A 26609-nucleotide genomic window follows, 5' to 3' on the forward strand; every position below is an offset into this window, starting at 1 on the left:
ATGGACCTTCAGACTATGTCCTACTACTTATCAACTGTACCTCCAGAATTGTGTGGAACAGATGCCTGATATAGAGCAGACACTACAAAGCTTCAAAACAAGCAGTGTTAAGCCTTTGCTAAAGTGGCTTTTAAACCAGTGTATATATATATATATATTTAATTACAAATGTGCTTTTTGATCACTGGGGAAAGAGTCAGGAGGGCAGGGGAGATACGCAGAGCAACACAGCACATTCATTTCAATGCCTTTTGAGATTAAGTTTGAAAGTCCTCCCAGCATTCCTGCCGATTTAGGATGTGCTGATCTGAGGCACAGTTGTGAGGTTTGGGACAAAGTGCACCACCCTTGCATATCCACAAGAAGGAGGAGAAGCCAATTTGTATAGCATACGGAGCAGAGGCTAAGCCCCTCAAATCGCATCTGGTAGGAGCACTCCTTGGATGCCTAAAGCAGACAGTAACTTGCACCATGGCCAATAATGGCAACGCACCTTACTGGTTTCAGTCCTTTCAACAAGATCCTGTATGTTGGGTGTAGGGAACCTTTGGCCCTGTTCCCCTCCACCTCCCAGTAGCCCTGCCTGTTGGCCTTGCTTGCTGGGGCTGATGGGAATCATAGCTCAACAACTGGAGGTCCAACTGTTCCCCCATACTTGCTGTATATGAAGTGATTTGAATGCATGAACATGAAAGCTGGAAACAAAACCATATGTATTGTGTGTGTTTTTTCTTGCAACCTGTTCTGAAGTTGCAAACGGTGACCAGGTTGTCCATAGTAATATTCCAGATCTTCAGAAACCAGTCTTGAATTCTACACCCATGTCCATGTTGCTAAATTCCAGTACTGGGTATGGCTGTTGTCAGAAAATGTAACGACCTGTTTTTCATGTAATGCTGAACTATGGTTTAATGTTAACATGCATGAGCCTAGGCCTTCTTCCCTTCTCCCCCCACTTCTCCTGTTGCGTGGAGGATGGCTCTGAACTTGAGAACTCTGCTTAATTAAAACCAGGAGTGGGGAACCTTTGGCCCTCCAGATGTTACCGGACAGCAACCAATGGTCAAGGCTGCTGAGAGATGGAGTCTTAACATCTGGAGGGCCAAAGGTTTCTCACCCCTGGTTTAAGCTATGGTTAGTGACAAGCTAGCATCCTTAACCACAGTTTGATCCTAGCTGTTTCAGTTAATGAGAATTTAAACTTAACCAGATGTGGATTAAACGGAATTCTGGAAGCTTTTGCTTCTGTCTGTACCAGTGGAGAAGAGGGCTATAAGCTCTGGCTCACAGTGGCGCTAAACCATAGCTTAGCACTGTATCTAAAAAGGCCACATCTATTGCTTGGGTACCAATCAAGCTTTTTTAATTGGCTAAATAGGTTTTGCTTAAGTCGCTACACACTGCCCTTTGAAAGAGTCCATCTACGACTCCCTTTTCCCTTTTACTGTTTTGGTTGGAAGCCGGTAATATGAAAGAGATCCTACCCCTTCCCGCTCAGCAAAACAAAATCCAGTAGTGCACCTGAGGTTTAAAAAATGATCTTCTGTGTATGTGTTCCATTTTCAGAGTCTTTCCAAGCCCTGCCAACAGGCAGGAAAGAGGCTATTTCTCTGACTTTTTTCCCCCTCTCCATGTAAGCTGGGCACAAAAGGTAAGTAAGGCAGGGGCACTGGGACTAGTTCTGTTACCATAACTCAGCGGTAGAGCACATGCCTTACTGTGCAAAAGGTTGCAGGTTTGATCCATGTAGGGCTGGAAACAGCCCCTGTCTGCCGTGCTGGAGAGCTGCTACCAGTCAGTGAGCTAGATGGACCAATGGATCTGACTCGGTAAAAGGCAGCTTCCTGGATACATTATTCTCCATTGTTCCTCAGTGGCAAACTGTTCCTCTTTATTACTTTATTATTATATTTATATACCACCTTTCCTCCAAGGAGCTCAAGGTGGCATACAAACATGGTTCTCCCCCTCCTAGTTTTATCCTCACAACAACCTGTGAAGTAGGTTAGGCTGAGAGACAGTGACTGGCCCAAGGTCACCCAGTAAGCTTCATGGCCGAGTGTGGATTTGAACCCTGCTCTCCCACGGTCTCAGTCTGACACTCTCTAACCGTTACACCACACCGGCTCTTAGGTAGTTTTAGGTGAAGATATAAAGGGCAGAAGAAGCCTAGAGAATGGCTGCCTTATAGATATGTTCACCTCTTACATATGTGACTTAAAAAAAAATAGGGAAGAGTAAGCAAACAAGTGCATTAATGCTCCCCTTGCTGCTTCAGGAAGTACCCAGTACACCCTCTCACCCTAAGGAGCCTAATCAAAGGAGCTGGTGTGATTTCAGGTGGGTTTGGGAAACAAACAGAGTGGGTGACGTTTTCCTTGAGCAGCACGTTCTGTTTTCTGTGCAGATGTCCTTGTAAGTGGGTGTGCGGAGAATTTTTAGGCAAAACTTAACTGTTGCACTTCTTCATCGCTGCTTTCTTTTCTTTAAAAGCTCCTTAACTGCAGCTACTAAGAAAGGGAGGGGGTTACCCCCATGTTGCGTTGGAATCCTCAAAACAAAGAAGATAATACACATTTCTACTTTGATCCTATTCTTTGTGCAGCTCATTTTAAGGACAAGAGACTTGTTAAATCACCCCCAAATGATTCTTAAACTATCAAACGCACCAAGATCTGTTTTCCGTAAGGCTGCTGCTATTAATCAGTTTTTGTTTTTCCTCAAGAATCGAGAGGATCTCCATTGGATAGTAAGGGTTGTTTTTTTTTTTTTGCTGCTTTTGATCAATCTAAAAATCTAAAGATATGTGCATAAACTGTAGTATTTAGACCTGCCCTTTTAACAACCGAAATTCCCTACCAGTTCTGCATAGAGGCTTAAAGTGTTTCAAATGCTTACACCAAAAATAAATTTGGTGAGATCTGTCTCAGAGTAATTGCTGAATCATGTCTATCAAATTATTATATTTTCCATTTCATAATTTTGTAATTTCTTGTCACATTTGGTGTGCATCTCTGCCCCTTGAGAGCGAGACTTTTGAAAACGGATCCTGGGCCTGGCCTGGCCTGGCCATCACTCAGAAATACTGCAACCCATAAAAGGGGGGGAAATGCCTTCTGCCCATTCAAGCAGTGTCCATTAAAAGAATCTTCTCTCATAAGTTTGATCAGTTAGTTCAAAAATTAGTTGCTTCTGCCTTTTTAACTTTTTTAAAAAGATCCCAGAGAGACTCCACTAAAAACGACTATACCTATGCTTAAAGGATTTGCCTGCAGGTCAGCACTGAGTTTACTTGTATTGTACATAAATGACATCATGAGGAATTGATATAGGGTGAATGACATCATAGGGAATTTATACAAGTTAAGTCTATAAGTGAGAGCCGGTGTGGTGTAGTGGTTAGAGTGCTGGACTATGACATGGGAGACCAGGGTTTGAATCCCCACATAGCCACGAAGCTCACGGGGTGACCTTGGGCCAGTCACTGCCTCTCAGCCTCAGAGGAAGGCAATGGTAAACCCCCTCTGAATACCGCTTACCATGAAAACCCTATTCATAGGGTTGTCATAAGTCAGTCCATTTCTATTTAAAGTCTAGAATTATGTGCATATAAACAAGAGCCACTCTAGATTATTGTCATTCATACAACGTTCTTTTTTGGGGGGGCAGTTTTTCCAGTGTGAAGGAAAAAAGGGTAATGAGGAATTTACAGGAGTGAGAGGGAAAGTCCCTACCTCGACACACTTACAATTGAAAAATCAGTGTAAGGCAGCTGTGGGGAACTTTTGGTCCTCCAGATGTTGCCTGAACCTCAGCTTCCATCATTCTCAGCAAGCATGGCCAGTGGCCAGGGATGATGGAAGGTGTAGTTCAGCAATATCTGGAGGGCCAAAGGTTCCCCACACCTGGCATAAGGTAAACAGAGAAAGCGGAGGGAAATGGGAGGGGGGCAAGTAAGGAAAATATGCAGTTATTTCAGTTACATAATTGTTGTCCTTGGGTGCTTCCAGACAGGAGTTTATTGTGGGATCAGTGTTGTTCAAGCCCACACGACTTTTTTGCAGCACCCACATGACGTCTTTGTCATCAGAAGGCTAGCCCATAATCTAATTCAAATTATGTTTAAATTGGATTGGTGAAATGAGCAGGGGGTTGGATTTGATGGCTTTATAGGCCGCTTCCAAGTCTACTCTTCTATGAGTCTTCTTACTGCAGAAAGTTCTCTAAGAAAAAATAACTCATTATGCATCTGAAGTTGCTGTTGGTGTGGAAACACATTTTGGGGGGAGGCGGGGGTGGTTTGTCATACGTGTGTGGTCTCTTTTGCTGCGCTCCTTTTTGCTCCTCAGCTGAGCACCACCTAGCTGTTATGTTTCCGGTGGCCCCTAATACCAACGAAAGACCCCCTATTTGCACTGGTTGCCATATGCCAAACACACGTGTGGATTGTGATAGGGGGAGAGAGATTCTCTCAAGATCTCTGCAGTGAATGACTGGAAGAGCTGTAATCACAGCACATACATCTGGCACCTTTTTAGAAGTTGAATTAACACAGAGGTCTTGCACAAGGCCTCTTTATCGCTCCTGTGCTCTTTTGCACAACCTCAATAGCAAAACAATTTTTAAAACCCAAATAGAAATTTATATTGCCTCCCACTAAAAAAAATATAAAAATTAAATGCACCAAGCCAGTTTGCCCATTGTGATCCATGGTACCTGGTTGGGTAAGGCTGGTAATATTTGCAAGTCCTATGTGGTGTTTTTGTAATGGTTTAAAAGGTGCAAGCGCAGAAATGCCTATGTGCATGTCCAGGACAGAAAAAAAAGTAATGGAGGCTGGGGGGGGGAGAGTGGTTGAGGAGAGAGGCACTCCTCCCCCAGCCCAGATAATTTCCATCATGCTCTTCCACTGGTGTGGCAGGCAAATGGTGGAATAGCAATGGATATTATGACTGGAAAATATGGGAATCTGTGGAAGCTAACTTCCCAAATGCGCACACAGGAAAAAAAATAGATCTGGAGAGCTTCATTGGGTTTCCCATCCGTGATATACAGGATACTCGTCTTCCAGGTCTGCCAAGTGCTTTGAATACTTTTTTTTTTTTAGATTATAATTTTGTGCTCTAAACATTTGAGGTCAAAGTACAGGCTTGATCAAACTGTTACAGTAGGCGTTGGTTTTCCCGCTGAAAACAGTGCCGTGTTTCATTCCCAAGCTGTCCACAGCAGCATCTAGTGATGCAAGCAGTGTGATGTGATGTCACTAGCACCAGAATCTTGGTGGGGAGGAATTTTGCAGCGCAAGGATGTCCAATATCATCCTATGCTTTGCACCGCTATGCCCCGTGCAGGGTGGTGGTGGTGGTGGAGAAGTCATAGCTCACAGGTACAGCATGTGCTTTGCATGCCCATTGAGATCTATGACACCTGGTTGGATAAAGCTGGTAATGTTGGCATGTCCTGGCAATCCCTACCATCTCCAGTTAAAAGAAGAAAGATCTCTACCCAAGACTCAGGAGGGAGCCTGCCAGTCAGAGCAACTAGTATGACCTGGTACAAGGCAGCTTCCCAGGACAAGGCAACAGCACATGCCTTCTGCTTTTGGCGGCAGCTCCACATTATGGGGACAGACTACCACCAGCACATAACTCCAGAGCTTGCACTGGCTGCCCATATGCTGCCAGATCAGGTTTAAGGTTCCTGTATTAATTTACAAGACCTTTAACAACTTGGCTGCAGGATACTGTAAGGACCACTTGAGGCCTTATAATATCCTTGTCTGACCACTGAAGTGTTTGCAAGAGCTGCTGTTAGTGGTTAACTATGGCTCAGACTCACAGCTCGTTTCCACTGGGAGCCATGTGTTCAGTACTGTGGGCCCAATTCTATAGAACTTTCTCCTGGCTGAGATCAGATGGGTCCCCTTCCCTGTTGAACTTCCGGCACTTAAATGGGAGACTTCTTTAAAAATTTCAGCAGGCACCCCCCCCCCTATTTATGGTTAATTTTAACTGATTTTATCTCTATTGTATCTCTATTCTACATTGCTAAGAAGCAGCGGTGTTAAGCGGTACACAAATTGTTGACAGAAATAACGAGCACCATAACATCTAGTTATTTATAGCACTTCTGGTTCATAAAAATATATGTAAACCTCCCACTCATACAAAATATATCAAAGCGGTATAGAAATGCGTGTCTGTACTTCTAGCCCCAGTCGTGTGCATTTTGAACTGGGCAATCCCAAACACTTATTGGGGTGAGGTTATGTGTGCTCGCATGCATGTATGCGTAGTGCCGGCCACTTCCTACCCTCTGTTGTTCCTTCTCTGAGAAAGAGGACAAGCATCCTGGCTCCTGGGTCAAAGGGTCATGGCAGAGGTCCTTGGAGGGCCCTCAGATCAAACATCAGAGGCAATAACTTCCTGTGGTTGGTGGTCCCCCCTCCCTTCTCCAAGGCAGCCTGTCTCGCTTAGACACAAAGGTTGCTGCACGCTCCCTTGACCCTGCCTTCCTGCTTTTGATCTCAGTGGCCAGGGTGTGAGGCATCTGAGGATTGCATGTGAAACGCACAGGGTGGGGAGAGACGTGTGGCGGGGGGCACACATGCTGCTGTTGTGTTGCAAGGCACTGCCCCAGCCTGGACACAGCTCCTTCTCATTTTTTGCACCCGGGCTGGGGCGGTGGGGGGAGGAGACCACCGGCAAGGTTTTGACGGATTGGGGAGAGGTATGGAGTTTAATGCAAGTCTTTCTCTCTCTTCTATTCATTTATTTAATAATAATTATAATAATTATTATATTATCATAATTATAATAGTTATTATTATTATTATTACTATTGATAATTATTGATATTTCCCAGCTAAGGGATCTGATTAGACCAACAGCCACTCAGCCTTGGCATTTGGCTTTAACATTTGGCATACCACTTTAAACATGCCAAATCATGTCTGACCTTGGAAGCTAAGCAGGGTCAGGCTTGGTTAGTACTTGGATGGGATCCTTGGCAAGACTCCCAACTTCAGGTGCCCCCAGAATATTCATTGAAACCAGATTTTTATCCTCCCCCCCCCAATATCCAGATCTTGGCAGTACTGTAGTGGCAAGTTCAGAAGTGCAGGGTCCCTTCATGATAGCCACAGCCAAGCTGCCAGGCTGAGAATGAAATCCTTGTTGTTGCCTCCTCCCACAACAACAGATGTCCCTAGGAGCCAATAAGCATGAAAGGGGACAGTGTTAGCTCATGAGACGAGTCTTCTCAGTGGCTGACTCACCTCTTTTCACTGTGGTTCCAATCAGCAGGAAAGGACAAGAAAGCATGTTAGAAGACTCTTCTCGGTGGCTGACACACTCCCCATTCATGCTGATTGGCTCACAGGATGGTAGAGGGATAGGGACCCTGCTGGGATTCTGCTCCCCAAAAAGTAAGTGGTCTAAAACTCCCTGAGACCCCAGAAAACTACACCCCTGGATCTTGGTCTCGAAACAGGCAGCTTCTGCTGGCATATTTTCTTTTTTTAAAAAAACCTCATAAAGAAGTAAATAAGAAGAGATACCAGAATCCTATTTTTCCCCTCCAAGTCCTCCTCACCAGTACCATACAAGGGCTAGATGTGCATATTCAGCAGAACAAGGTGTCACAGTTACATGAAGATAGAAAAGACTATTCTTCAGCTTGCAGGTGATGAAACCCATTTCTGAATGCTGCCCTACATTAAAAAAAGCCCCTGCAAGCAGAAAACCAATACAACAGCAAGAGGATCAGGCTAGTCCTGATACGCTAGTTTTCTGCTTGCAGAAGCTTTTTATGTAGGGCAGTGAGAGAGCAATTTCTACTAGAAAAGAGCAAGCAAGAGTGCGGTTCTATACTGATATAGATCCAGGAGAAAACGAACTTACTTCAGACAGGGAAGCTTTCATTCATTTAGAGAGAAAAACTTGATGAAGAAAAGCTATGCACACTACTAAAAAATATGCTTACTCTTTCCACAGGCGAGTTCACAACAGTAATTTTAGTCTGATTTAACCATCGCTAATACATGCAGGTTCCAGCGTGAGAGCTTTGGATTCTGACAGAATTCTTTTTCTTGGCACCTAAGGTTGTGCATGTGCTTAAAGGGAAAAATCTGCTTCCAAACGGGACGAGGAACCGATGGCTTTCCAGAGAGAGGGAGAGGGAGATGAGAGGGAGAGGGAGAGGGAGAGGGAGAGGGAGAGGGAGAGGGAGATGAGAGAGAGAGGGAGAGGGAGATGAGAGAGAGAGGGAGATGAGAGAGAGAGGGAGAGGGAGATGAGAGGGAGAGGGAGATGAGAGGGAGAGGGAGATGAGAGGGAGAGGGAGATGAGAGAGAGAGGGAGAGGGAGATGAGAGAGAGAGGGAGAGGGAGAGGGAGAGGGAGAGGGAGAGGGAGATGAGAGGGAGAGGGAGAGGGAGAGGGAGAGGGAGATGAGAGGGAGAGGGAGAGGGAGAGGGAGAGGGAGATGAGAGAGAGATGAGAGAGCGACGAGAGAGAGAGAGAGATGAGATCCTAAGAGTACAGATTTCTCATCTGATATGACAGGGATAAGCCATCCATGCAAATCATGCATCAAAGTCAAGAAATGGGCTATGAAGACAAAAAAAAAGTGTTCAAAAAAGCTGGACAATTAGAGGGTTGAGGTGGTGTGTGCTAGATGGACCACTTCTGGGTATTGTTTGGTACATGTCTGGCCCGGTATGCTGCCACTCTGGACAAGTACAGGATGTGGCACTGGATGCCAAATTTACCTCCCTGAGATTCTGTTTTTATTTTATTAAGTCAAGTTTCTAGCTCTTAAGGTTCACATGTGAGTGCCTTCTGGTAAAACCTTAGAAGATCACAAATGCTGAATAAGAATAGGTGTGGGATTTCAGTGGCTTGGAGTTCCTTGCTGCTCCCCCTATCACTTGCAGAAACAGTAAGTTTTACAAAGTAGTAAAAAAAGGGGAAGTGAAAGTATGCAGATTAAAGACACTTGCAGAGTTAATGCATCTCGTAGAATCTCAGTTCAGGCATCTGGTTTTTCTTTTGTCTCACAGTACAGTCGACCTGCTTAATACCTCTGCTGTCCCTACCACCATCACTACTCCTGCAATAAAAAAAATACCCCTATATTCAGACTAAACATGCATGCACACACAAACGTTAACCAATTGTTAATGCATCGAAGGTGTCCCGCGCAATCCTCCAGTCTGGTGCCATTAATGGAGGACATTGGTGGTCTCCGTAAGGCACCTCTTTAAACAGGAGACTTCTGAAGCTTAAGTCATTCTCTGGCCCTCCTCAGCGGAGACGTGAATACCGGTGGCATCCGATCTACATGGAGCAGGTACGCTGAAACTGTTTTGTTGGCTCAAAACTCTTCCTAGCAACAGACAGCACACAGTTCTCTCTGGGGATTTATTTTAGCTCTACCAACTGTTCTATGTAGTGCTAGACTTTTTTTTTCTTTTTCCATCACTGCTCTTTAGAGGCTTAACAGCAGCCAAAGAGAGGCTTTCCCAGCTCTGTCCCTTGCCACTTTCCGGTGGGTGTGGAGGAGTCCATCTGTAATTAGGACGCCATTGGTTTACATTCATAGACTCATAGATTCATAGAATCGTAGAGTTGGAAGGGGCCTATAAGGCCATCAAGTCCAACCCCTTGCTCAATGCAGCAATCCAAATCAAAGCATTCCCAACAGATGGCTATCCAGCTGTGTCTTCAATGCCTCCAGTGTCAGAGAGCCCACTACCTCTCTAGGTAATTTGTTTCATTGTTGTACCGTGTGAGGCTTCCTTCCCTGGCTCTCCCTGTCAGGTTCCTACCTGCTCGTGGTTACTGCCTGTCACTAGGCACCACCAGGGACTCCACCAGTCCGGACCGCTCTCTCTTATGGTTTCTCTCCCCGCTCTAGCACAGATCTCAACAGATCCCCCTGCTAGGCAACCACCAGTAACGTCCCAATACTAGTATTCCCAGAGACTCTGAATACTGGTATTGTTATTCTCTTCACCGCTGCCACCATTTGTTACAGTTCCCCTTCAGCCTTGGTCATTACCTTACCCTCCCTTCTGGTCTGTGAAACCCCAGCCAAGGATCAGGCCTTTGGTAAACCATATTAAGTATTTATTACAGATAACAAAGCTAACAAGATCAACAAGATTTCTTCTTAAGGCACATAAGCATATGGTTTTACTCAATACTAATCCGAACTCCACCTCCTTCCTGGTAAACAACTCTCTAAAACCCCACCAAGCAACCCACTCAGTTCTCTTCTCCCCCCCCCCAATTCCACTCACACTCTTCCTTTTATACATTCAGCCATTTTAAACATTCAGCCAATCATCTAGCATTCTACTGCCCATTCACTCCCCCTCCTCTTTCACTACTTACCATGTATTTTCTAAACAACCAACACTTACCATATATACAGTAATATAGGAACATCACATACTGCTCTAACAGTTAGGAAGCTTTTCCTGATGTTCAGTCGAAATCTGGCTTCCTGCAACTTGAGCCCATTATTCTGTGTCCTGCACTCTGGGACGATTGAGAAGAGATCCTGGCCCTCCTCTGTGTGACAACCTTTCACGTACTTGAAGAGTGCGATCATGTCTCCCCTCAGTCTTCTCTTCTCCAGGCTAAACATGCCCAGTTCTTTCAGTCTCTCCTCACAGGCAGCTCTGTTGATCACACCTCAGTTTAACATCTATCTATCTATCTGTCTCATCTAATCTAATCTATCATTACAGCTCTATTCCACCTTCCCTGCAGGGAGCTCAAGGGGGCGTGCAAAGTTTTCCCCCTCTCCCCATTCTCATCTCCATCCCAATAACCCTGTGAGGTAGGTTCAGCTGAGAGACTGTGCCTGATCCAAGGTCGCCCAGTGACTTTGGAAATGCGATTTGGAAAACAGCCATATTGAAGGTTACTGCTTCTCCAGTCATTAGATGAAATTTATGGAGGATATGTCTGTCACAGAAACATAGGAAGCTGCCTTAATACTGAGTCAGCCCATTGGTCTATCTAGCATGCAAAATGTCACAGGTTCAATTCCTGGCATCGCCAGGTAGGACCGGGAGGGACTCACTGTCTGAAATCCTAGAGAGCCGCTGCCAGTCAGTGTAGATAATACTGAGCTAGGTGGACCAATGGTCTGCCTCCTGTGTTCCTGACCGGGTGGGAGGGAGGGAAGAGTCAAAAGTTATTAATTAATATTAAAACTTCAGAAGAGTCCTGCTGGACCAGACTAAAGGCCTGTCTAGGCCAGCATTCTCTCCTCACCACAGCCAGCCAGATACGTATGGGATGCTCAGAAGCTACTGCAGACAATATAGCCAGTATGACTAATAGCCACTGATAGGCTTTTCCTCCATGAATTTGTCTAGTCCCCTTTTAAAATTGTCTGTGCTGATGGTCATCTGCTAAATGTCTCTGCAGTCATCCATAAAGCAATATTAAAGCTTTCTGTGTGTTTCAGCACCCTTGTTGTGGCCGAAAAGTGCCGCTTGTGTTGGGATTCAGCTGGTCTGAGGTGGCTGATACAGAGGCTGTATCAGAGAGTGTTCTTGGCGACAAGGTGCTGGGAACCATTGCTATCAAAAGGCAGCCAAGGTCAAGATCCCCTCCTGCCTACGTAAAAGGAACTTATCATGGTAAGTCCAGTGTTTGCTTCTGTGGCAAACTCCTTTCTGGCCAAGTCCTTCCTAAGCTCAGCACTCTCGTGCTGTCTTAACCTGCGTGGATGGACACCATCCGTGCGCCAGGTCATCTCAATTCCATCCGTCCAGCAGGGGCATTGCACACACACACACACACACCTACCTTAATCTGGAAAGTAACAAGCTATGTCTGTGGCCTGGTTTTTGTGTTAATCCACACAAAATGATGTGTGGGTAGGATTTGGTCCTTTTATATTCATGGGTTTATTTGGATAAGCACTTTACGTCTTGTTTTACTGCCGTTTCTCTGTTTTCTGGTTTCTCTTTTTATTCTTTAAGTTGCTTTGAGACATTTATGGTGTGCAAAGCGATAAATAAATATATCAATAATAGTAACTTCTGCCCCCTCCCTTTCTCTCCATCTGTTTGCATTTATTACTCTTTTTATTCCCCCACCCACCCCCCGCCTTCCTCTAAGGAGTTCAGGGTGGCTTATGAGGTCCTCCCTCCCCTCATTTTATCCTCGCAACAGCCCTGCGAAGTAGGTTAAGCGAAAAGTACATGGCTACTAGCCCAAGGCCACCCAGTGTGTTTCACAGCTGGGACCTCTCTGGTCCTAGTGTGACACTGTATCTGCTATACTACTTTGCCTGTCAGTCAGAGTATGCCGCACTGGGTTAGATGGTCCGATGGTCTGACCATAAAGCAGCTGCATAGGCTCCTTTGCCTGGAGAGGGGTTGCTTGCCCTTCATAGCTAGCAAGAGAGAAGCACTCTGTACATGCTCAGATGAACTTCCTATTACTTTGATGCCCTGAAATCTGGTTTCTAGGCTAGCAAGTTCTAGCGCTGAATCCTGAGGAAGTTGTAGCCATCATTATCGCTCCAGGGTCCCTGTAAAGTGGAAAGTCTCTGTTTTGTTTTGTGCGGTGTTGCACGTAGTGGGCTGTGACTTGCCTAGCCAACATGAAAAACGAAAATCTGGGGCAAGCATGTTGCCATGATGGTGCAGTTAGCAGATGTGCTTAGTATAGAAAATTGCCTTTTTTCTTAATAACTGAGTTTCAGCTGGTGGTTCAGGACTCCTTAGTGGGTTGCAGCAGTGGGATCATCTTAATTTACTTCCTTTAGGGCTTTTTTTAAAGAAAAAAAAGAAAAATAGTGAGAGAGTATCCAGAGGTGGAGGAGGGCAAGTCTTCTGAAGGGGCCATAGCTCAGCGGCAGAGCACCTACTTTGCATGCAGAAGGTCCCAGGTTCAATCCCCAGCATCTCCAGGCAGGGCTGGGAGAGAGACTCCTGTCCAAATCCTTGGAGAGTTGCTGCTAGTCAGTGTAGGCAATACTGAACTAGATGGAGCGATGGTCTGATTCAGTGGGCAGCTCCTGATGCTCCTAATAATTATGAAGAATAATGGTGAATTTTGGAAGGTGCAGCTTCTCCTTCTCCAGCTCTGCCTACCAAATTAATTTGTCTACCAAATTAATATTATGTGCATCTGTTAATGGCTTCATTAGGCCACCCTACAGCAGGGGCAGGAGAACCTCAGGCCCGGGGCCCAAATGTGGCCCTCCAGATCTCCCCATCTCCCCATCTGGCCCTTGGAGCTCCTCCTCTCCCAAGGCCACACTGATCCTGCTTCAGACTCCAAGTGTTTTTGCATGTCTGGACTGCAACCATGAACTCTGATCATGCCTTTTGCTGGTCTGGATAGAGGACAGAGAGAGGTGTGTGTGTAGAAAGTAGCCTACTGTACAAAGATAACATTTACATTTCTTGCTCCACCCACTTCTGCTGATTGATTTGCAACTCTGATATCCTCTGACTTGAGAGCTAGAGGGGGAGGAACAGGCAGTTGCCCAACCCATGATGGAAGCTTTGCCTCTGTGGTCATTTGTGGCTTCTTCTATGCAGTAGAAAGACACAAAGTTGCACAAATTCAGTTGTTGTTGTTTTCCTGCAGTCATGAGGGCTAGAAGATTTCCTTCTTGTTTTTGAAAGGAAAGTTGAGAGATTCCCAGGGAGCCAAATTCAGAGCCCAAACTGAGATCCTGCATAACACAATGGTGCATGAACCTTGGGAAGTTTATAGGGCTTGGAGATCATGTTCAGCACAACCCAGATTTGGTGACTGATAACACTTCCCTCCTCCGCCTGGTGAATGAGATATACTTACAATTGTATTGAGAAATGCCCCACTTGTGTTTTTTGAGATTTTCCTCAGTACTGCTTATATGTCTTGCTTGCAATCCAAAGGCCTAGAAAGTTATTTGCTTTAAATCAGGGCTGGGGAACCTGTGGCCCTCCAGAGGTTATTGGACTACAACTCCCATCAGCCCCCAGCCGATATGACCAATGATTCAGGATGATGGGAGCAGTAGTCCAACCTACCTACCCCTAGTAGTAGTCCTAGTAGCCGTAGTCCTACCCTGCTTTAAATGAAGAGTGAGCTGAAATGAAGGGGTAGGGAGGGGCCATGATAGAGCATCTGTTCTTCATGCAGAAGGTCAGCAGGTTCAGTCCCCAATGGCATCTCTAAGCAGAGCTGGGACTCCTGTCTGAAAACCCGAGAGCTGCTGCCAGTTGACATTACTGAGTCAGATGGACCCAATGGGTGTGGACACTGTTTCAGGCTGCTTGCTATAGGCGGAACCTTGATGCCGGATATTGGCTTCTGCATTTATGGACCAATCCAATCCATAATTCAGCTCCGGCGTAGCCATCAGTGCACCCAGAGCTAGTGTAAACAGTTTGAGATGGTTGTCAGAAATGTTCTCAGGCTCAGAAAGCGAGTTTGTAAGATTTTGCCAAACAGTCTTCTCTGATGTGACCAGGATTGAGGGAATCGCTTCCATTCAGGCTAAGACGCAGAACTGTTACAAAAGGAGGGTTTGACCCGTGGGTGCTCCTTGTTTGCTTGCATTGACATAAGCTCCCCAACTTTGCAGAGGGCTTGTAGGCACTTTTGACCGAACACACACAAGGATTGCCTTCCAGAAATACACAAGGCCTCACCTAATCTAGCATTCTGTTGAGAACAAGGAACAGTCGGCCAGATTCCTCTGCAAACTCGCAAGGAATGCCTGGAGGTGATTTGTTTGTAATCAATATATATAGCAGGGGCAGGCAATGTGGCTTGCTCCAGATGTTGTTAGGCTAGAACTACCAGCATGCCGGACCATAGGCTATGCTGGCTGAAGCTGCTGGGAGTTGAACCTCTGGAGGACACCATATTGGCTGCCTCCAGCCAACATACTTCCCATATACTCTAGAATTGGCACTTTTATGTGTGGCACATAATTTTGTTCCACGCTTGTGAGAAATAGATCTTTTAGTGTTGCAGCGCCTGTTCTCTGGAACTCTCTGCGGAATTATATTAGGCAGGCGCCTTCCTTGTACTGTTTACTGTGCCTGCTTAAACCTTTTTCTTTCTTTAGGGAGGCTTATCCAGACATGTCATTTTATGACATACATTTCCTTTTATGGGGTATATTTGCTTTTGAAATCTCTTGTGTTTTTAAACTGGATTTTGATACTTTTAATATACTTACTGCTTTTAAAGTCTGTTTATTGCTATTTTTAATGAATATTTTATAGCATTTTATGTAAACTGCTTAGAGACTTTTCTTGATTAAGCAGTATACAAACCTTGCTAAATAACCCACCTCCATTTTGTCCTCACAACAGCCCTGTGAGGTAGCTTAGGCTGAGGGAAAAGTGGGTCACCCAGCACGCTTTTATGGCGGACTGGGAATTTGAACCTGGGTCTCCACAGGCTGAGCCTGACAATCTAACCACAATAAGACACTGGCTCTGGATACAGGCCCATATAGACAGCCAGTGACGTATAGTGGTCAGAGTGCTGGACTAGGACTGAGAGAGCAGGGCTCAAATCTCCACTCAGCTATGAAACTCACTGGGTGACCTTGTGCCAGTGCCTGTCAGTAGTGTAGTGGCAAATTTAGATGTGCAGGGGCTCTTCATTACAGTCACAGCCATGCCCCCTCATGGCCACGCCCCTTCAAGGATTATAAAATAATCTGGCCAAGTTTGAAAACTGCTTTCTGCTTCTCTATCCTTCTTAATGTCTTCTCTCAGAACAACAGACACCCCTAGGAGCTAATCAACATGAAAGGGAGTGTGCTAGCTGCTGAGAAGAGTCTTCTCAGTGGCTGACTCGCCTCTAAGACCCCCGAGAACCCGGATGACTACACCCCTGGTACTGTTTTTCAACCTAACCTACTTCACAGGGTTGTTAGAAGGATAAAAAAAAGGGAAGGTATACCACCTCGAACTCTTTGGAGGAAAGGCAAGATACAAATCTAGTAAGAAAATAAATAAAATCAAGATTGTCAGATATCCACCCTGGACTCTCTTCCAGTCGGCCTTCCCAGGTCCATTCCTGCCTCCTTCACTGTATCACCTGCCGAGGTACCTCAGTCAAGGTGAAAATTTGGGACAGACAAAAGAAAGTACGTTTGTTTCACAGTGCATAGTCAAACTATGGAATTCGCTCGCAGGTGACGTCATGACGGCCACCACCTGGGACGGCTTTCCAAGAAGGTTAGACAAGCTCACAGAGGAGGAGGCTATCCATGGCTACTAGCCACAACGGCCACGCTCTGCCTCCACAGTCAGCGGCAGGGTGCCCCCGAACACCCTTTGCTGGAAACCACAGGATTGGAGAGGGGCTTCCCACTGTGCCATCTGGCTGGCCACAGTGAGGCCAGGAGGCTGGACCAGATGCCCTCCTTTGGCCTGATACAGCTGTAAGGCTTTTCTTTGATTCTTAGGCACCTCTTGCTGTGGTTGTTGCCGATGACGGCCGCTTGCATTGCTCGCCCTTTTTTTAAAAAAGGAAAGCAAGGCCATTTGGGGGAGAACCCCTCCCGCCCCACAAACACGTCCAGGTACCGTGGGCGGCGTCTGGGCTTGTCCAAGCCCTTCAAAGCCCGGTATGGTCAACCTCTCTTCCAGTGGACAAGAGTCCTTTCCCTATTCTCTCATCCTGAAAGAATTCACCCCACTTGGTGGTTCAGTCTCTCTCTCACACACACACTCTTTTTGGAAGGCAGAGGAGGGCTCTGCAGTGCTCTCTTCCCAGCCACCCCCACCCCTCCTCCCCCTCTTGATTTCCTGGTGTTTGCCCAGTCGATCAACCCAGACAGGGTTAGCGTCTGAGGTCACCCTCTCTTTCCATTAGGGGTGGAGATTCCAGTTACAACACCCCTCCCCACCCCACCCCAGACACACACCCAGAGAGCTGCTTTATAGACTCTCTTCAGCCCTGGCCCAGGGACTTGCTTTCCCCTGTCGGATGCCTTGGCTCTCTCCAATGGTCTTTGCAAAGTCCAGATCATCTCTCTTTATTATATGTGTATAAATATATATATATATATTCTTTTTTCCCTCCTTCTTCTTAAAGAGAACCTTCCTCTCTGCCTCTGGCCTGCTGGATCCAAACGATCCCCCACCCGTTTGCCTCCGGGCCTGGATTTCCTTCGATTTGGTCAAGAGGCTGGGATCCTGGAAAAACTCACCGGGTAGAAGGGAAAGCCAGGGGCTGTGTGGGGGACCGAAGGGCCTGCCACCACTGGAGGAAGCTGGAGAGAGGGGATCCAGCCTGCGGGGGCCGCATCTGACGCTGAAAGCCGGAATTGTTGCTCTTGAGGGCTGGGCTGGAGTGATGCTTGTCTGGTGGCCGAAGAAGGCAGAATGGACCCTGAAGCATCAAGGAGAGAAGATCAAATGCGGAGTTTGGCTAGGGGGAAGTAAGAGCTGCAGGGTGGAGAGAAGAAGAGCTTTCTTTGATTTTTAAAAACATTTCATTATTTTTTAAAAATTTTTATTATTGTTATTATTTCCCTTCTCCCTCCTCTTCCCCCCTCCACTCTTTTGACTTCTTTCCTCCCTCCCCTCCCCTCCCCCCGACGTTCCTCTTTGCGAATGTGATTGTTTTGTCTGCCACACCAGGCAAAAGTGGAAGACTCTCCCCGGCTGGGGCTGGGCGTGGGGGAAGCCAGGCGCGCGAGGCGCAGTGGCTGGCAGGAGCCTGGTGCAGCTGGATGCCTTTCTGGACTTTCCGAGGGAAGGGCTCGAAGCGCGAGGGCGGCCCGCGGAGGCTCGGAGGGCCGCGGGCGGAGCAGCAGCAAGAGCCGCCGCCGCCTGCCCGCCGTCCGGACCCGATGCTGCCCTCGCTCCTGCTCTCTCTGCTGTCTCTCCTGGCGGAAGGGGCCAGCCTGCAGCCAATCAGGATGAGCCACCTGGGGGTGTGCCCCAACCAGCTGAACCCCAACCTCTGGGTGGACGCGCAGAGCACCTGCGAGCGGGAGTGCCACGCCGACCAGGTGAGCGGGGACCGGCCCGTCTCGGTGGGCGCGCCGTCCAGGCCTGGCCGGCAGGTGGTGCTGCTGGGCTCCTCTTGGAAGCGATGCGCTTCTATGGCAAAAGGAGGCTGAATGGGGTATGGCACAGGCAGGGTGGAAAAGTGCCTTGTACCCAGGGAGGAAGTCGTGGGGGGTGTCTTAGAACCCTTACGTTTTTGGGAGAAGGGTCCCGGTGTCTCCAGCAACCTACCAGGCAATTAGCATGAAAGGGGTGCGTGTTAGCCACCGGGAAGAGTCTTCTAAAAGGCTTCCTTCTTTGCCGCGGATTGGAGCCAACCAAAGTGAAAGGAGGTGAGTCAGCCACGGAGAAGACTCCTCTCAGTAGCTAACAGTCCTCTTTCATGCTTATTGCTTGCTAAGCATTGAGAAGGCTCTCATTTTCAACCCCGCAGTAAAATAAGTGGGGAGGGGGCATGGCTGTAACTAACATGAAGGGACCCTGCACTTCTGAATTTGCCACTATGCTACTGCTTATACCCAGTCAGACACCTTGGCTCAGTGTCGCCTACATGGACCAGCAGCGACTCGCCAGGGTTTCAGGCAAGCGTTTTTCCCGACCTTCCGTGGAGACCCCCGGGGGACCTTCTGCATGCAAAGCAGGTGCTCTGCCGACATAGGAAGCTGCCTTATACCAAATCAGACCGTTGGTCCATCTCGCTCAGTGGTGTCTACACTGACTGGCAGGAGCACTCCTGGGTTCCAGACAGGGGACATCCCCAGCGCTACCGGGAGAGGCCAGGAATTGAACCTGGGGCCTTCTGCATGCAAGGCAGGTGCTCTGCCACTGACCTGCAGCCCTTCCCCTAAAAGAAGACAGGAAGGTGTCTCACTCCCATCTAGCTCAGTGGAAGCGCACGTGCTTTTACCCACAGCGGCGCTCCAGGATTGCAGGCAGGAGTCTCTCCTAGCCCTGTCTGGAGATGCCGGAGGCTGCATGCGGAGCAGAGGATCTGCCGTTAAGCCGCTGCCCTGCCCTAGTTTTGCGGGCAGAAGGTCTTGAGGGCCAGTTGCTGGCTTCACCAGTTAAAAGATTCTAGGATGAGCCCGGGTTGTTCCCAACTCTGCTGAGACTGCTGTCGGTCAGAGCGGACAATACCGGCTGAGAGGAACCAGTGATCTGACACAGGATCAGGCCACTTTATAAGTTCAATAAACGTTATGGCCTGCATCAGTTCCACAGCTGAGACTCTGGCTTCTCTTGGCTGCAGACACACCATGCCTGTAAAACACATTCAAAGCACACACACACCCCGGAAAAACCAATCATGGGCATTATAGTTTACCCCTAGCAGAGCTACAATTCCCAGCACCCATAACAAACTACAATTCCCAGGATTTGTTTGGCAAAGGATGTGCTTTAAAAGAATGGTGTGTACATAGCCCTAGTTTCAAAACAGATCTCTGTTGGCAGGTCTAGAAAAGAGCTCTGCCTGAGCACCCTGAAGAATCCCACAGCTAACAGGCTCGATGGGCGAATGATCTGACTCTGAATTCAGCAGCCTCCTGTGTGCCTTTTATGTGATTCCCCAATGCCAGCAAGGACAGGGGTTTACTCAGCAGCAGCAAGAAAGATAAGCACTCTGTATGCACTCAGAGGAGCAGCCTTGTCAGCTTCAGTGACAACTACAGATTGTTAGGCTAATAAGCCCACATCGTTTTAGGGCAGGGGTGTGGTTGTTTCCCCCTTTTTTAGAAGCCATGCACAGATGGCAACTGTGAGCAAGAGGGCATGACTGTGAGGGGCCATGGTATGACTTTCCTGAAGGGACCCTACACTTCTGAATTTGTCACTACATGACTGGTTCTGTCCCCATTCTCTTCCCTGCTGGGTTCTACAAAGGGCAACCCTGAGACCAGTAGTGTAGTGGCAAATTCACAAGTGCAGGGTCCTTTCATAATCGTCACAGCCACACACCCTCCCCCTTTTTTCTTTTACTGCTGGGTTGAGAATAAGATCCTTGTTAATGCCTTACCTCACAACAACAGATGTTCCTAGGAGCCAATCAGCATGAAAGCTGATAGTGTTAGCTACTGAAAAGAGTCTTCTCTGTGGCTGACTTGCCTCCTTTCACTCTGATTGACTCCAATCAGCAGGAAAGGACAAGGAAGCAAGTAAGAAGATTCTTCAGTGGCCGAGCACTTGCTTTGCATGCAGAAGGTCCCAGATTTGATCCCTAACACCTCCAGGTAGGACTGCGAGAGACACCCCTCTCTCTGCTGCCAGTCAGTGTAGGCAATACTGAGCTACAAGATGTCCTTACAAGGAGATACATCTGGGATTTTCTATCCCGAGTGGTTGCGAGGCTGGGCAGCAGAAAAGCCAGTGCTCATAAACGGGTACATTGCTACATGATGGGTTAGGAAAATGCAACAATTGGTTTAGCGCTGAGACTAAGCCAAACGCTTACTGCTCACACTGTCTTTTTTTTCTTCATATGTGAGCAGCCAGGGTCATGGAAATGTCTGTTTTATCTGTATGCAGCCTGCCCCATACGCTGAGGGGGGCGGGGTCTGCACATGATTGCAGGTATGCGCACAGCCTAGAATGAGCCAGGCAGCTCAAGGAGGGAAGGAAGTTACTTTGTAAGCCACAGCCAAGAGCAGCCTGCTCCTAACTGTACTCCGTCAAACATGGAGGTTGCTACAGTGTGCCTCTTTCCCACGCTCCTCCAGCACACTGGAAGGCCAAGGACATGTGGGAGAAGTCCACGCCGTGGCTCTTGCCCATGCTTGCATTGCTTCAGGAAGGCTGACCCTGGCACCTGAGAGACCTCAAATTTCTGCTGGTGTCAGTACAGCACAGGTAGCAGTCATAGCTTGCAGTCGCTTGCAATTGGCAGGGCGGAAGGTAAAGCGCCCAACAGTGGGCGGAGCCACAGCCAATGGCAGGCAGAGCCACAACCAGTGACAGGCAGAGCCAACTAATTCTAGCTTTGCTCCTGTCTTCCTCTTCCCTGCTGAGTCCTACAAGGGCAACACAGAGACTAAGGAGGAGGAAACAGACAGGCAGGGCCACCTCCTGGGTTGGCTGCAAGAAAGAAGGCAGGCAGGTGGGAGCTGGCTAAGGGCAGGATGAGGTTGGTGGGGCACTGCCCCATTCGCCCTCACAGAGCAGCCTCCACTGATGGATGAGGTTATGTTGCAAGGAGCCCTGCATCACTTCCATGGAGACAATTCCATGCACAATATTTATTATTAAAGCTGATATTACGAAAGGAGCTCAGGATGGTTTTACCCCTCCCCATTTTATCCTCACAACCACCCTGTGAGGTAGGTTAGGCTGAGAGAGAGTGGCTGGCCCAAGGTGAGGTTCATGGTAGAGTGGGGATTTGAAGCCTCGTCTCCCAGATCCTAGTTTGATACTCTAACTGCTACACCACAAATCTGAACTATCAAAGGTCAGGGTAAAAGCATGTGTCTAATCCAGGGATAGCCAACATGGTGCCCTCCAGCTGTTGTAGATTCCAGCTCCCATCAGCCTCAGCCAGCATAGTCAATGGTCAGGAATGATGGGAGTTGTAGTCCTCAATATCTGGGGGGCACCATGTTGGCTATCCCTTGGCTAATCTCAAGGGCTGTTCCCCCATTAGTTTGCTTTAAGGCTGGATCACCCTAACAGCAACAGCAAAACCACCCCAAAAGTTGATGCCTTGATGTATACTTGCGCAAGTTACACTTTGTGCACATGTGTAAAGGGAACATACTGTTTGGAGCGGGGAGACCTCTCCGGCTGGCCAAATAGCTCATCCCTGGCCCTGGCCTGGTTCTTCCTTTCATGTTGCAGAGAAGGGTTTTCAATAATGTTAGTTTTTCTCTTTGGAAATGTGTGTGCATAGGATTATTCCACCAAGGCCCCCTGTCGCTTGTCAGGAATGTAGGGAGCTGACTCCTACTGAGTCAGACCATTGGTATGTCTAGGTGATGCCTGCACTGACTGGCAGCAGCTCTGCAGGGAAACTTTCCCAGCCTTACCTGGAGATGTCGGGGTTTGAACCTGGGACCTTCTGCTTGCAGAGCAGACGCCATGGATCTGCGGCCCTCCCCTGGTTACAGGTTGTTTGATCTAGGCTGCAATCCTAAAGCAGGCTAAAGGTCAGCTGAAGGGCCGTTGCTCACTTGTGGGGCAGCACTTATGCCACCAGCGCACCCATAAAAGCATTGCAGATGTTCCACTGGCAGTGCACATATGTGTGTCTGAGGAATGGGACATTTGGGGGTCAGCTGAGGACAGCAGTGTAGTTGTCTGGGGGCTCAGGGAGTCTTAGACCCCTTAGTTTTTTGGAAGTAGGGTTCCAGCAGGGTCCCTATGTCTCCAGCATCCTATGAGCCAATCAGCAGGAAAGGGGCATGTGTTAGCCACTGAGAAGAGTCTTCTAACATGCTTCCTTGTCGTTTCCTGCTGATCAGGGAGAAAGGAGGCACGTTGCCCACAGAGAAGCCTCTTTTCAGTAGCTAAACTCTCCCCTTTCATGCTGATTGACTGCTAGGAACGTCTGTTGTTGTGGGACAAGGTATTAACAAGGATCTCATTCTCAACCCAGCTGCAAAAAAACAGGAGGGGGCATGGCTGTCACTATCCTTAAGAGACCCTGCACTTCTGAATTTGCCACTATACTGCTGGCTGAGGATCCTCAAGACCCTAAGACTCTTGGTTATTGCAACTGGCATAGTGAATTCCTTCCCATTCACCACAATGTGAGAAGGGGATGGGTTTTTAAGAAAAATCAAAGCCACAAAAAGGCAAATGAAAACTGCCCCCCCCTTTAGCAGGGCTTTGGAAGCTGCCAGGGGAGTGCCACACACACACACCAGGACCCCTATAGGATGTACTTATTTGTCCAGGCGTTCTCTGCCCCATAAAACTGGATTTGTGTGTGTGTTTTATTTGCTTTTATGTGGTTTTTATACAGCTGTTTTACCAATTTTAGGCTGTAGTTTTTGTTTGTTTTAACAGATATTGTTTTTATACTGTACACTGCTGAAGAGATTTTAAAAATAGGAAGTGGTTGAGAAAGGCTTTTCAATTTTATTTGTTTTAAACTGAGGCTGCTTTAAAGGCAAAAACCTTCTCAGGGTGGCTTACCGAATAAAAAGTAAGGTACAAACCTCACACACAGTTGATTAACAAAAATCCAGTGATCACACTAAAACCATGACCCAGCCCCAAAATGTTCAAATCCAATGCAAAAATGCAGCTAAAGAGTCTCAGCCATGCAACAAAATAACAGGATTACTCTGCCAAACAGTTTTGCTTTTTAGTGAAATGTTTCATTATGAACTATTTTTAATTTGATTGAATTGTTATAGGATATTATTTTTGCTGCCTATTTTGTCATATCCATCAAGCTGGAAATTTCCTTGAGTATGGGAGGGATCAGCTCTACTTCTATGCTGTGCGTGCAGAAGCTCCCAGGTAGGTCCCATCTCCAGGAAAAGCTGGGAATCTGAAACTGTGGCGAGCTGCTACCAGTCAGTGAAGTCAATACTGAACTAGATGGACCAACTAGGTGACTCAGTATAAGCAGTGGAGACCGGTGGCTCTGTTGCCAGTGGGGCAGTGAATCTGCTCCGGATTTTAGTCTGAACTTTCAAGGAGCTGTCCAAGCACCTTGGACGGTTCCTCAAAGGTTCAGGCTAAAACCCAGAGCGGATTTGCTGCCCCACAGACATCAGAACCACCGGTCTCCTCCGAGTGTAAGGCAGCTTCCCTATCCCCCCGTGGCACAAAACGGCTAGTTTGACGGCAAGAAGGGTGTGCACGCTCCCTTGAATCTAAAAAGCCCTGTGCTTGCTTTCTCTGCAGGACTGCGAAGGCTTTGAGAAATGCTGCACGAACGTCTGCGGCCTGCGAAGCTGTGTGGCTGCCCGCTATGCCGACGGAAGCCTCTCCTCCCTGGAGCTGGTGCAAGAGGCCACGTGCGAGAGCTTTGTGTGCACCCAGCAGGGCTCGGACTGCGACATCTGGGATGGGCAGCCCGTCTGCAAGTGCAAGGACAGGTGCGAGAAGGAGCCCAACTTCACCTGTGCCTCTGACGGGCTCACCTACTACAACAAGTGCTACATGGACGCCGAGGCCTGCATCCGGGGCATCAGCCTCGCCGTGGTACCCTGCAAGTACATTTTCACCTGGCCCAACACCAGCCCAGTGCCGCTGGAGACCACGGCTCACCCAACGCCTGGTGCGGCTGCCGAGCTGCCCGTTCCGCCAGCTCTCTACAACAACCCCTTCCACCAGTCGGTCTACGTGGGCGGCACCGTCAGCTTCCACTGCGATGTGAGCGGGCGGCCCCGCCCTGACATCACCTGGGAGAAGCAGAGTGACCACCAGGAAAACTTCATCATGCGGCCCGATCAGATGTACGGCAACGTGGTCGTCACCAACATCGGCCAGCTGGTTATCTACAACACTCAGCCAGAGGACGCTGGGATCTACACTTGCACGGCCAGGAACTCCGCTGGTCTCCTGCAAGCGGACTTCCCGCTCTCGGTCATCAAGAGGGAGCACTCCAGAGGGGAGCCAAGAGCGTCCAGCCCTCCTCAGCTCCCGCCCGGCGAGTGCCTGAAGGAACCTGACAAACAGGACTGTGAGGCTCCCCAAGTCCGCTGGCATTTTGACTCCAAGAAAGGCTCCTGCACCACTTTCCGTTATGGCGGCTGCAGGGGCAACCAAAACCACTTTGACACCTATGAAGAGTGCCAACTGTCCTGTATCAATAACGCCGTCAACCTGTGCACTCTTCCCATAGTGCAAGGCCCCTGTAAGACCTGGGAGCCCCGCTGGGCCTACAACCACCTGATGAAGCAGTGCCACTCCTTCATCTACAGCGGCTGCGAGGGCAACGAGAACAACTTTGACAGCAAGGAGAGTTGTGAAGAAGTCTGCCCCTTCCCCAAGACCCTGCAATGCAGAGCCTGCCGCCTGAAGAGCAAGATGGTGCTGAGCCTCTGCCGCAGCGACTTTGCCATCGTGGGGCGGCTGATGGAGATCATCGAGGACCAGGACTCTGGCATTGCTCGCTTTGTGCTGGACGACGTCCTCAAGGACGAGAAGATGGGCCTCAAGTTCTTCAACATCAAGTACCTAGAGGTGACCTTGACGGATATGGACTGGAACTGTCCATGCCCCAACATGACCACAGAGGACGGGCCCCTCATCATCATGGGGGAGGTGCAGGAAGGGATGGCGGTTCTTGACCCCAACAGCTACGTCCGGGCTGCCAATGACAAGCGGGTAAAGAAGATCTACGAGCTGCTTGAGAAGAAGACATGTGACCTTCTCAACCGGTTCCAGGACTAGCGCCAGCTGCTGCTTTTCCTTGGCAGAGGAGAGAAGGCAGACCAATGGATGCCCCTACCCCCCAAAAAAGCTCGGCCCTCCTTTTCTCATGCTGTGTTGCAGCTATGTAGGACTGGGTTGGAGACTGGCAGAGCAAACCTGGAGCTCCTACGCACCCACAAGCCTCAAAGTGGGTGTAGACCGGACGGGGCAAATCCTTTCTCCAGTCCGCCTCCGTATCTCGATTTAAAATGTTTTCAGGTATTATCACTATCCTGTTTCAACGGGCTCCATTACGCCTGTAACTACCTGTTTTTGCGTGTGTGAAAGAGCTGTAATTGATCTGCGCTGGTGACATCCCTCCACCCAAACCCGACCCAGCCTAAGTGAAATTAATAATAATAAATCCTGTGTTTCTTCTCCAGCGCAGGTTATCTGCTCCTAGCATCCCTGGTTTAAAAGATCTTGAGGACAAGCCTCCCATCAAATAATGGCAAAGGAGAGGGGGGAAACAGGCTTACTGTGATAGTGGGTGGAGGTGCACGGTTTGCAAAACACACGTATCCATCTAAGAAAGAAAGGGTATTTGCTAGGGACACGTACATGATATATAAATTAGTAATAATGAGGGAAAAGCAAAAAATGGAACCTCTCCGTTGTGGCTGGATGAAGAAATTGCCTCCTCTTTGGAATTCATTGGAAGTGTTGATGTGGCTATTTGTACTTCTTCCCTCCCCCAATGCTATGAATTCACGTTTTGGGTTGTTCCTAAGGCAGAAACTGGGAAATTGTTGCCCTCCAGATGTTGCTGGACTCCAAATCCCATCAGCCTCAGACCGGCCTGGCCCAGCGATCAAGGATGATGGGAGCTGGGGGGGTGGGGTGTCCAACCACAGCAGGAGCGCAACAATCCCTGCCTTAAAGCTAACTCATGGGCCTTCAGCAGAGGCAGCCAACATCTGTGTGTAACAATCAAGTCTACGCAGAGTTGCTTTTTCTGCAACACTTCATTTATTTGGATGATCAAACTGGGGCTGCTTCGGCAACTGCAGTATTTGACGCTAAAGAGAGCCAATGCAAACCTGTCGACGTTCCACTGTCGGAGGTGGTGTGCACCTCAATGCCTGTTGCTGGGGACCGCAAGTGAAGAGAGAGCTGTGGCGCTCGGGTCCTGCTTGCAGGCGACCCCCTAGGGGAGTCTGGGTGGCCACTCTGAGAACAGAATGCTGGGCTACATGGGCCTTTTTTGGCTTGATCCAGCAGGACTCTTCTTTGGCTCAGAGACG

General features: G+C 48.3%; 1 protein-coding gene across 2 annotated transcripts; it reads left to right on the top strand.

Annotated features, from left to right (window-relative positions):
* Positions 1-9278: 9278 nt before the first annotated feature.
* On the top strand, positions 9279-25748 carry WFIKKN1 (WAP, follistatin/kazal, immunoglobulin, kunitz and netrin domain containing 1). Of its 2 annotated transcripts, XM_061600351.1 has the most exons (4): positions 9279-9350; positions 11484-11658; positions 17635-18008; positions 23851-25748. In XM_061600351.1, the coding sequence occupies exons 1-4, from the start codon at positions 9342-9344 to the stop codon at positions 25342-25344; spliced, it is 2052 nt and encodes a 683-aa protein (XP_061456335.1). In that variant the 5' UTR covers positions 9279-9341; the 3' UTR covers positions 25345-25748. The 2 variants fall into 2 exon arrangements, with proteins under 2 accessions (XP_061456335.1, XP_061456336.1); XM_061600352.1 differs by lacking the exons at positions 9279-9350; positions 11484-11658 and adding an exon at positions 16956-17432.
* Positions 25749-26609: the final 861 nt, after the last annotated feature.

This window comes from Rhineura floridana, chromosome 17 (assembly GCF_030035675.1).
Source record: "Rhineura floridana isolate rRhiFlo1 chromosome 17, rRhiFlo1.hap2, whole genome shotgun sequence".
In the NCBI taxonomy this organism is placed as follows: Eukaryota; Metazoa; Chordata; class Lepidosauria; order Squamata; family Rhineuridae; genus Rhineura; species Rhineura floridana.

What these genes read in the sequence shown, in the direction of transcription:
- WFIKKN1 (XM_061600351.1), top strand. An exon ending in CGTAAAAGGAACTTATCATG is followed by an intron (nt 11,659 to 17,634) that starts GTAAGTCCAGTG and finishes CTGCCACACCAG; the next exon opens with GCAAAAGTGGAAGACTCTCC. An exon ending in GGGAGTGCCACGCCGACCAG is followed by an intron (nt 18,009 to 23,850) that starts GTGAGCGGGGAC and finishes CTTTCTCTGCAG; the next exon opens with GACTGCGAAGGCTTTGAGAA.